Source organism: Limulus polyphemus, unplaced genomic scaffold, assembly GCF_000517525.1.
Source record: "Limulus polyphemus unplaced genomic scaffold, Limulus_polyphemus-2.1.2 Scaffold714, whole genome shotgun sequence".
Classification (NCBI taxonomy): Eukaryota; Metazoa; Arthropoda; class Merostomata; order Xiphosura; family Limulidae; genus Limulus; species Limulus polyphemus.
This window is the reverse complement of record NW_013666324.1, coordinates 166,481-177,544: the sequence shown is the minus strand read 5'-3', so window position 1 is coordinate 177,544 and position 11,064 is coordinate 166,481. Positions and strand designations below refer to the sequence as shown.

The following is an 11,064-nucleotide window of genomic DNA, read 5'->3' as shown; positions in this document are numbered from 1 at the left end:
CCTGATTATTTTTGTGAAATCTATGTCTTTTAGTCTCAAAACTATGTGTTGTGGTCCTTCTTTAATGTGTTGTGTTATGACGTCATGAAAAATATGTACGTGATGGAGAAAAATAGATATCATTTTTGTATTCAGCGTACAGAAATTACAGTAGAACATGTAAAAATTTCAAGACAATAAAACCGTCACAGGCCTGTGTAATAAATCAAGTAGAAAATGTCAGTAATTGCCTATCTCTAGTCCTTGGAGTGTTCCTTCTATTCACTGTTGTAATTTTTCTTACAACAAAAAAAGCCAACCTGAAATAACAGTTTTTCTTTTAATTCTTTTCTTTTCTGCAATTGGAAACTGATGATTTTGTAAACTACATATATTCTCCCTTCCAGACAGCAGTGTTAGTGAGATTGAAGATTGTTTCAAGAACTTTGTGAAACGAGGTGATATAGACATCATCCTTATTAACCAAAATGTGAGTAAACATCACTTCTGGTATGTAATCAGTAAATATATATTCAAATAGATCTTGTATCATTTATGTACAGTGAAGCTATATCTGGTCTTTGGTGAAATTAAAACTTAGAATTTTTTCTTTGCATTAAACATAGGTTTTTATTTCATGTTGCATTTGCATCACTTACAAATTCTTAAAATATAATTGAAAATAAACTCACTACTAGGCAAGTAGATAGAAATATGTGCTTATTTTGACACTGATTATATCACCTGTTTTATCATGCACATGTTAATTTATTTCTGACTAACTTTAAACTGTTACGTTGTTACTGTGAATTCACTTTAAAACAAAATGAAACTTGTTGCAGATTGCAGAAATGATTCGTCATGCTATTGACAACCATCTAGTCCCCATTCCAGCTGTTTTAGAAATACCATCAAAAGACCACCCTTATGATCCAACCAAAGACTCAATCTTAAGAAGAGCAAAGGTAATACATGTTATCAATCATCATTCAGAGATTAGGAATAAAATGTAAAATATTATAATAATTCTCAAATTGTTTTGTTTTTTCTCTCATAGCAGTGAAACACAGAATCATTTTTATAGTGGCGGAACTCTTTTCATAGTTTAAGATTTAAATATTTATGTGTGTGTGGAGGGGCTTGCTAGAACACATTCTTGTTATCTTATTGTGGAGGCATGCTAGAGCATATTCTTGTTATCTTATTGTGGGGGCTTGTTAGAGCATTTTCTTGTTATCTTATTGTCGGGGCTTGCTAGAGCATTTTCTTGTTATCTTATTGTGGGGGCTTGCTAGAGCATTTTATTGTTATCTTATTGTGGGGGATTATTAGAGCACATACTTGTTATCTTATTGTAGGGGCTTGCTAGATCATTTTCTTGTTATCTTATTGTGGGGGCTTGCTAGAGCATTTTCTTGTTATCTTATTGTGGAGGCATGTTAGAGCACATACTTCTTATCTTATTGTGGAGGCATGCTAGATCATTTTCTTGTTATCTTATTGTCGGAGCTTGCTAGAGCACATTCTTGTTATCTTATTGTGGGGGCTTGCTAGAGCACATACTTCTTATCTTATTGTAGGGGCTTGCTAGAGCACATTCTTGTTATCTTATCATTTTAAAACTTTTTCTAAAAAGCTAAAGTATAATGATGTCACAATAAACACAATCATTTTCCTCGGTAATTTTTACCAATTTTGTACAGTAGGTGGCACATTTTAACTACTGTCTCCCTCCATATATACCATTTAATTTTAACATCCTTACCATATCATACTGTTGTTTTAATGGCAGGTTTCACTATGTTCGGGAAAGAAAAAAAAAGGCATTTTTTTTTAATATTCCTGTCTTGGAAACAAGACTTAGTAATTAATAGGTTAATTAAACTGAAACTTTTTGTGTTTATAGATAGATACTTGTAATGTATTTACAAAATGCTCCTTGTTTGTAGTTTACTGGGTACACAATGATGTCTTTGTTAGATATTTTCATAATGTTTAGAAGTCATACTTTTGATTTTAGTTTTCCTTATTCCATTTTTCTTAACTTGATATTAATGTAAATTTACTGAAACAAATTCAACTTTGTCCTTATTAAAATAAAACTTTCTTTTCTGTTTAATATTAGTGAGACAAAATATGTTTTTGTTATACACTTTACAAGTTTTGAAATAAATATGTAGGTTTTGTATGGGAATATGTCCATTTGTTTTAAGATCATTCTTATTATATAATCTAAAAAACGAAAAAATGTCCTTAAACTCGGCCCTCTTGTTTAATACTGCAGTATTTTATTACTAGTGTAAAATGGTGCATTATTTATGATATTAACCGATATTTCAAATGTTTTTGTCTGTTAATACTATTTGTACTCTAATTATTCATCACTTGTTCACCAGGTGTGCAGTAATGTTTCTGATTCCATCTCATTTTGTTAGGTATTATTATAATTTTTGGCAGCCATACTTTTGACTTTATTGTAAGAATGTGAGATGTACTTGGTTTATTTAGTATATTTTTCCTACCATTGATAAGTCATACTTTATTAGGTTTCTTTTGTAATATTATCTCTTCAAGGCTTAGCAAATCATTTGGATTAAACCGTACTTTTGAAACTTTATTTTTGCTTATTGCATTTTGTATTTGATGTTGATGTAAGTACACTGAATCATAAAAATATTCAACTTTCTTACTGTCGTTAGAATAAAGCCTCGTTCTATTGTTAATAGCACTGAGACAAATATATATTTTATTTGGTCTATAAGTTCTGAAATATGTTTGTACAAGAATTAAGTGAATGTTTTTCTTTCTTTCAGGGTATGTTCAACGTAGAGGACTATCGTTAATGAAGAAGTTTCGTTTGGAAATATTAATATTTAAATGTTGCTTAAATATTGTAAGTTGAGTTGGATTAAAATTACGTACCAGGGTTATATTGTAAGTTAAATATGTATCAAATTATTGAATCATAATTGATCAACAGCCGTAGCTTGTATGCTATATATGATCTTGAATATGTGTTATATTGTTTGTGATTTACATTGTATTTTAGTATATATTCCATTCACTGATTTAAACTAGTTGATGTAAATTTACTTTAATAAAATCTGGGGTTTGATTCCCCACAGTGTACACAGCAAATAGCCCAGTGTGGCTTTGCTCTAAAACAAACAAAACTTAAATAAAAAAAATAACAGCTAATAACTTTGAAACGTGAACTTGTGAGTTAGTAATTGAAAGCATAAAAATATGTATTGCAAGCTTCTGTTTACACTCAGTTAAAAATTGCCTGCCTGAAAGTTCAGTGTGAAATATATGTACTGTTTACTTGATTATTTTAACTAATAGAAGTCTATCTTTGAATCTTGGTTCAACAAAACACCTACATCTTATCATGTTGTTTTACCACATCTTGTAGTTGTTTACGTCATACCTTCAAAGATAAGTTTCGTTAAAAGATGTTGAATATTAAACTACTTTATTATTTTGTACACGTACACTTCAGTAAAGTCAAAATCCAACAAAATAAATGATTAAACCATTTTTTCAAAGCTCTTTACCAACCGATTGCCTGTTTCATTTTTAAAGTTTTATCATAATCTCTTTTAAACTTTATTATGTTTTATCTTTTGCTAATAACGTTTGTGTGTCTCCTGGTGGGACAGTGGTAAGTCTACAGACTTGCAACACTAAAATCTGGGGTTCGATTCCCTGCAGTGGACACAGCAGATAAATCAATGTGGCTTTGCTATAGAAACAAACACCAGTTGTGAATTTTATAAATTGATATTTTTGAAACTGAAATACCTAACTAAGTTTCTCCTCATACTTAAGTAAATTACATAACTAAGTTTCTCCTCATACTTAAGTAAATTACCTAACTAAGTTTCTCCTCATACTTAAGTAAATTACCTAACTAAGTTTCTCCTCATACTTAAGTAAATTACCTTACTAAATTTCTCCTCATACTTAAGTAAATTACCTAACTAAGTTTCTCCTCATACTTAAGTAAATTACTTAACTAAGTTTCTCCTCATACTTAAGTAAATTACCTAACTAAGTTTCTCCTCATACTTAAGTAAATTACCTTACTAAGTTTCTCCTCATACTTAAGTAAATTACTTAACTAAGTTTCTCCTCATACTTAAGTAAATTACTTAACTAAGTTTCTCCTCATACTTAAGTAAATTACCTAAGTTTCTCCTCATACTTAAATAAACTTGAAACACTTCATGAAAGTGGCATGAAATAAAACTTCAGTGTAAATAAAGAATAAGTAAAAAATATTTAGGATCTACGTATTTTATTGTATAAAAAAATACAAATTCTTTGGAGAATAAGTAAAAAAAATAGCAAATTTAGTAATATAGCTTTTTTTGTGGAAAAAATAGAATAACAGATCTACTACCCTTCACTTTGAAGTTGAGCATTTTACAAATTTAAAGTCAGTATCCTAAAATTAAGTTAAATTTAGAGCTTGAATCTTTAATTTTTATATAAAAAATTTCTTTGCAAATCTATCAAGTTGATAATGTTTCTTTAGTAAGTTGTGACCTTGTAAGCATATTAAGTTGTGACCTTGTAAATGTACTAGGGCATGACCTTGAAATACTACTAAGCTCTAACCTTGAAATACTACTAAGCTCTGACCTTGAAATTACTAAGCTCTGACCGTGAAATACTACTAAGCTCTGACCCTGAAATACTACTAAGCTCTGACCCTGAAATACTACTAGGCTCTGACCCTGAAATACTACCAGGCTCTGACCCTGAAAATACTACCAGGCTCTGAAGCCTTGTAGTATTTTCAAGGTCAGAGCCTGGTAGTATTTTCAGGGTCAGAGCCTGGTAGTATTTTCAGGGCTGACCTTGTAAATACTGCCAAGCTGTGATCTTGTAAGCATACTAAGTTGTGACCTTGTAAGTGTACTAGGGCACCATCTTAAAAGTAAATAATCTGAACTCATAATTTGCAAAAATATTTTAAAGTAGGAATGTATTTTAATTGTTTTTATATTATTAAAACAATTTAAAGTAAAGATAGATGTCATTGTGTCTAAAAATGAAACTTGCATGCCAGTATGTGTGTAATAAGTTACAATTACTTTGAATTTCTGTTCTAAGAGTTGCCTTCAGTTCAGTCAGTAACCAGTAATGTAAGATTCAGAAACAGCTGGAAAGAATATAAAAGTGTCAATATGAAGAAAGAAATATTGAAAAGTTTTGAATGGTCAGTGCTTCCTCCAGCCATATTTGGAGGGTAGTTTTTAGGTGATATATATGTGGGATTATTTCAAATTTGGTGATATTGTAATTGTAAAATAAATGGTAATACAAAAGTTTTAAGTAGCTATTCTAAAAATTCTTGACCAAGAAAGAGATTAACAGTAAAATAACTCGTGGCTATTTCCTGGACAGTCATCACGTTTGATACATATCTTGTTCGGACCTCTGACCAAACCTGAATTGCAGAAACAACCTTTAACACACAAGTCTATACAAGCATCGGGAGGTTCATCACAAGTCTCCTCACATGCTGTTCCACACTCACTGAAATGTTCTCCATCTGGACACTGAGGGTTTGTACCTGTAAAAGTATATGTATAAAAACTTCAAGTCAAGTAAAAACTTGAGGCTGACTGACTGTCAAATAAAAAAAGTTGATATTTAATATCTTAAAACCAAATATAAATATCTTAGAACTGATCAAGTGTAAAAAAAAGAGTTGAGACTGACTGACTGTCAAATAAAAAAGTTGATATTTAATATCTTAAAACCAAATATAAATATCTTAGAACTGAACTTCACGGGCACAATCTAATTAAAAATGTAATTAATTATTCAAAGCTTGGGGGGCTTCGAAAGTGACAATTAGAGGCTCGATCCCTGCTGCTACCACAGCGCAGATTGGCTATTGTGCAGCTTTGCAAGTAAACTACCATCTAACGTAAAGTATGTCAAATTGTTAAGAGTTAGAAGGGAACTTCAGAATAAAATTTTGAGGAAATATGTACATTGGTGTTATCCACAGGCTAAATGCTCTGTGTGTACAATTTACTTTCTATGTTAAATGGCCAGATGGTTAGGACACTCGACTCGCAATCCATCACATCAAATATGCTCGCCCTTTCAGCCGTGGGTCACGGTCAATCCCACTGTTCGTTGGTAGCGAGTAACCAAGAGTTGGCGGTGGGTGGTGCCTTCCCTCTAGTCTTGCACTGCTAAATTAGGGACGGCTAGTGCAGATAGACCTCGTGTAGGTTTGCGTGAAATTCATAACAAACAAGCTATATGCTGAAACTGTGTCAATAATACGAGATATTTATTTGCCACAGTATTACTCGGACTAATGAACCAGACATGAAAGTTAGGGTGCTTGAGTTGCTGGACCGAAACCCATCATTAAACATGCTCACCATTGGAGCGTTATAAAGTGAAAGTCAATCCCATCATTCGTTGGTAAAGAATAGTCCAAGAGCTGGCAATGGGGCGTGTTGACAAGCAGCTGAGTATCTTTGCGCAAAATTCAACAAACAAATGCGAGTTGCGAAGAAAGATGTCGCCCAGTCGCATGTTTCCCCTTTTGTTGTTGTTGTTGTTGTTAAAAATAAATTACAATGTATTGTTATATTTAACTCTACCGAAATTATAACCAAATATGCGATGTTTAGAACAACGTTTAAGTAGCTGATTTTAGTTTTATTTTCTTGGTGACGTAACTTGTTTGTTTGTAATTAAGCACAATGGGTTACCTGTGATCTGCCCAATACGGGTATCGAAACCCGGATTCTAGCGTTGTAAGTCCGCAGACATGCTGCTGTCCCACTGGGAGGCCGGTGGCGTAGCAAGGATGTGAAGGGCTGATGAATAACACATTTGTCTGTGTGTGTGTGTGTGGTATAACCTTCACGCTGATTAACACTGATGTCACCTACTGTTACTTATTATTAAATAACTAGCAGAAACTCGCAGAATATTTGCGGTAAAAGTAGTACCTTTATTGCAACAGTACTTCTTTAATTACAGGATTTGTAGAATAATACAAAAGAATTCTAATCGTAGACACCGAAATATATAAGTCCACTTGTTTTAGGCTTAACATTAGTTAAGTCTTTATTAAGTAAGGCCTATATTTGATAAAGAGATAAATTAGCACTGTAATTTGTGTACTTTTTTTTACTTCAATATACTTACCATACTTAATTCTGCCAATAAATAAACTTATAATATTATTCTACGATCTAAAAACTTTGATAAGCTTTTAATATGTTGTTGTACAAAATGTCTACTAAACTATATTTACATCCGCTTTTTGTTTACATCCGTTGAAACGAAATGCGCACTCATGCACATTTAGATAATAAGGTGTGCCCGTATTTTTAGGACAGATAAGAACTGAGTATTAATAAAGTATTAATATTTTGAATATATTAATATATTGAAACAATGACAATTTTACTAATGCATATAGATGTCGCTACGTCGTCACCAACACATCGGAAATATAGTCGACTGGAGGTAAACATTGTATTTGAGTTCACAGCGCGTCTGGGCTGTCCCGACGTCCTCATTCTACTTAGATAAATTAATGACCCCAAATAAATAGCACTCCAATTGACTTTTTATCTTCACTCTGAGTATTTATTGAGCGAGCTTTCAACGGATCACTTCCGAATTGACTTGTCTCAATAAATAAACATTATTCTTAGAGAAAGAGTTGTTATAAATGTTTCTCTATTATTGCAGTTCTGTAAATTAGATTGTATTTCGCTATTGAAATAACAGGCGATGCATTAATCATTTTATGAACATGCTGTACGTGCGTATATTCATTACTGTCGTTTTTATAATTGTTCTGAATTGATATGTTAGTGGGCCTGATGGTTAAGGCGTTCGACTCGAAATCTACGGGTCACGTGTTTAATTAAATCCAGTTACCGAACACGATCGCCCTTTCAGCCAGGCAGTGTTATAATAGTGACGGTCAACACCACTTTTCGTTTGTAAAAGAGTTGGCGGAGGGTGATGTTAACTAGTTGCCTTCTCTCTCTAGTCTATCAATTCTAAGTTAGGGATGGCTAGCACATGTAGCACTAGAATAGCTTTGCGTGATATTCAACAAAACAAACACAGCTGAGCTATATCTAGATTTTAACGTCACAGCTAACTGTGTCAGTCTTAATTAATTTCGATGTTAAAAATATTACAAATATATATATATGTATTTAAAACTATAAAGGTGACTTTTGATCACTCTTAACAGACTTTCAAAGAAACATAGGTTATTTATATCGCATAAACAAATTCATTTATGTATATCTTACAACAAACGTTAGCCCGAAGATGTCTCCGAGGGGAGTTGAACCTTTGATTACTCAGTTGTTAAGCTCAAAACTACACAATGGGCTCTCCGTACTCTGCCCATCACGAGTATCGAAACCCATTTTTTAGCGTCCTAAAGCTACAGACTTACCATTGAGCTATTGGTGAGGGGGGACTTCTTACTGTTTATTATAACTCCAAATCAGAAAGTAGTAGCATTACCTGGACACTCTTCAGGATTTATGCACTTTCGGTACGGACCCCGAACCAAGCCTATGTTGCAGAAACATCCTGGTACACATAGTGCTATGCAAAATGTTGGTTTTGAATTACAAGTGGTTCACAAGCTGTCCCACAGGTTTCGAAATGCTCTTTTTCTGGACATTCGTGGCTATTATGGTCTATAAATTTAATAGATTTCATGATTTAACAAAAAGAATAACAATAAATCAATGTAAGGTGGGAAATATATACTGGAAATACAGGGTGTCCGAAAAGTCTAGAATCATAGGTGATTTGTAGGTTTTTAAATTTCAGATACGTGACTGATTATTGCGCTGTGAAAGCACGATAAGGTCTAGTTAATCCTGTTGTGTGGCAGAGAAGGTTAATCCCAGCGGAAGGTTGCTGTCAAAGCTAATGTCGCCATCTAGAGAAAGAGTAAAACACCACTCTCAGTGCTGTTGAGAAGTTGGTAGCTAAGTTTAAGAAGACTGGCAGTGTGGACTGTTGACAATGCTTCGCGGTGATCAAAGAGAATGGAAATACCGTCTCCAAACTTGTTTCGAATTACAAGGACAACATGTGGATCACATTCTGTAAAAGTGCCTCTGATTCCATACTTTTCGAACACCCTGCATGTAACATCTTTATTACGATATTAAATATTATAAAATTGTATAGAATATGGTTGAACTGAACTCATTCCCTGCAAATAAAACTAAGTTTTTGGTTTAGTATATACGCATAAAAATGACAGAAAGGCTAAGTCCAAAGTTCCACCAACACTCCCACTGATATAGACATAAGTTTGAAAACACTCCGATTACCAACCCGCGTCTAAATTTGTAAGAATAAACAAATACGTTTATTACTTTGTATTTATGATGTAGTTCAAAGTACAACAAAATATAAATATATAAAAGTGTTGCTCTGTAGATTTCCATACTTCTGATCGTATAATATATATACAGCCCTGTAATAAATGCCGAGATTCTATGAAATTAAAATAATCATTAGAGAAAAACAAGTGTAAGTTCACAGTTTGATTCCTGTTTTATTTTACGTTTGTTTGTTGTTAAGTGCAAAGATACACAATGGGCCGTCTGTGCTCTGCTACTGAAAGTATCGAAACCCGATTTTTTGCGTTATAAGCCCTCAGATTTACCGCTGAGCCACCGGGGGGGGGGGTATTTTACCTTATTGAAATCTGGGGATATCTTAAAGCTCGAATTCTGAGTCTTAAACAGTTTATAATATATTAGATACTTATATTATAAATATGTTAAATACTGTGATCCTCTAATAGGCCCTCCAATGGCACAGCGGTATGTCTGCGGAATTCCAACGCCAGAAACCTGGTTTCGATACCCGTGGTGGGCAGAGCACAGATAGCCTATTGTGTAACATTGTGCTTAACTTCAAGCAAACAAAACTCGAATATCTCGATATTTGGATCTAAATTACTAAAACTCTTTCAAATACTTGCCAATTTTACTTAAAGTGATAAGCTTATCGATACGGTAATCAAGGTGGAGTCCACTTCTACTTACCGCCACACACTGCTGTTATCAGTAAACATACGAGTAAGGTAGCCGTGTACACTTTAGTCATCCGAGGCATCCTTATTTGTGTGATGTGATCAGTGGCTAATGGGAAATGTTATAACATTTGTGCTCTTAGTTCTTTACCATCAAGTATCGTGATCTTCTTGCTGAGTAAGATTACCGTCACGTGGCTGCGTTTAAAAATGAATTACAGAGCTAAGCGTTTCATTTATCGTGCGATATCGCTAATCAGCGTTTCCTGAAACAGGTTCCAAATTCCAGCAGAGTAAATAGCCCAATGTGGCTTTGCTATAAAACAAGCAAACAAAGAACACGTACCAACTATGCAAAATGTAGCATGGTTACTTCATCAAATTCAGAAAAAAAAGTAGATAACTAACTGTGGATTAATAAAAATACGCTTGAAGCCCAATGTATTCGCCCACCAGTAGCACACATGTATGTCTGCTGAGTTACAACGCTAGAAAGCGGGTTTCGATACATGTGGTGGGCAGAGCACAGATAGCCCATTGTATAGCTTTGTGTTTAACTTCAAACAAACCAAACCCAATCTATTCATTACTTATTACCGAGTTATACCAGTTTTGGGGAATTCCACCCCTCATCAGTAACCCTGGACAAGAGAAATTGAAAGAAAGAAACTATGCTTCTTATTATGTTGGAATGTATATTTATATATGTGGTGTTTTGATGTGTCTTTAGACTGAACCCATATTTATATATGTGGTGTTTTGATGTGTCTTTAGAGTGAACCTATATTTATATATGTGGTGTTTTGATGTGTCTTTAGAGGGAACCTATATTTATATATGTGGTGTTTTGATGTGTCTTTAGAGTGAACCTATATTTATATATGTGGTGTTTTGATGTGTCTTTAGAGTGAACCTATATTTATATATGTGGTGTTTTGATGTGTCTTTAGAGTGAACCTATATTTATATATGTGGTGTTTTGATGTGTCTTTAGAGTGAACCTATAT

The 11,064-nt window shown here is 33.4% G+C and overlaps 2 protein-coding genes across 2 annotated transcripts in view; one reads left to right on the top strand and one right to left on the bottom strand.

Moving 5' to 3' along the window:
• Nucleotides 1–3,527, top strand: part of LOC106460124 (V-type proton ATPase subunit F-like) — an 11,244-nt gene extending 7,717 nt beyond the window's left edge. Inside the window, exons 3-5 of the mRNA XM_013919807.2 lie at nucleotides 387–469; nucleotides 822–944; nucleotides 2,793–3,527. Coding sequence (XP_013775261.1) covers nucleotides 387–469; nucleotides 822–944; nucleotides 2,793–2,822 — 236 coding nt within the window. The 3' untranslated portion in view covers nucleotides 2,823–3,527. The remainder of the gene's footprint in view (nucleotides 1–386; nucleotides 470–821; nucleotides 945–2,792) is intronic.
• A 1,730-nt stretch (nucleotides 3,528–5,257) lies between these two features.
• On the bottom strand, nucleotides 5,258–8,638 carry LOC111085922 (chymotrypsin-elastase inhibitor ixodidin-like; the record flags this gene model as incomplete). Its single annotated transcript, XM_022386768.1, has 2 exons — nucleotides 5,258–5,563; nucleotides 8,521–8,638. Coding segments are annotated over 2 exons (324 nt in total), but the record flags the coding sequence as incomplete, so codon positions are not given.
• Nucleotides 8,639–11,064: the final 2,426 nt, after the last annotated feature.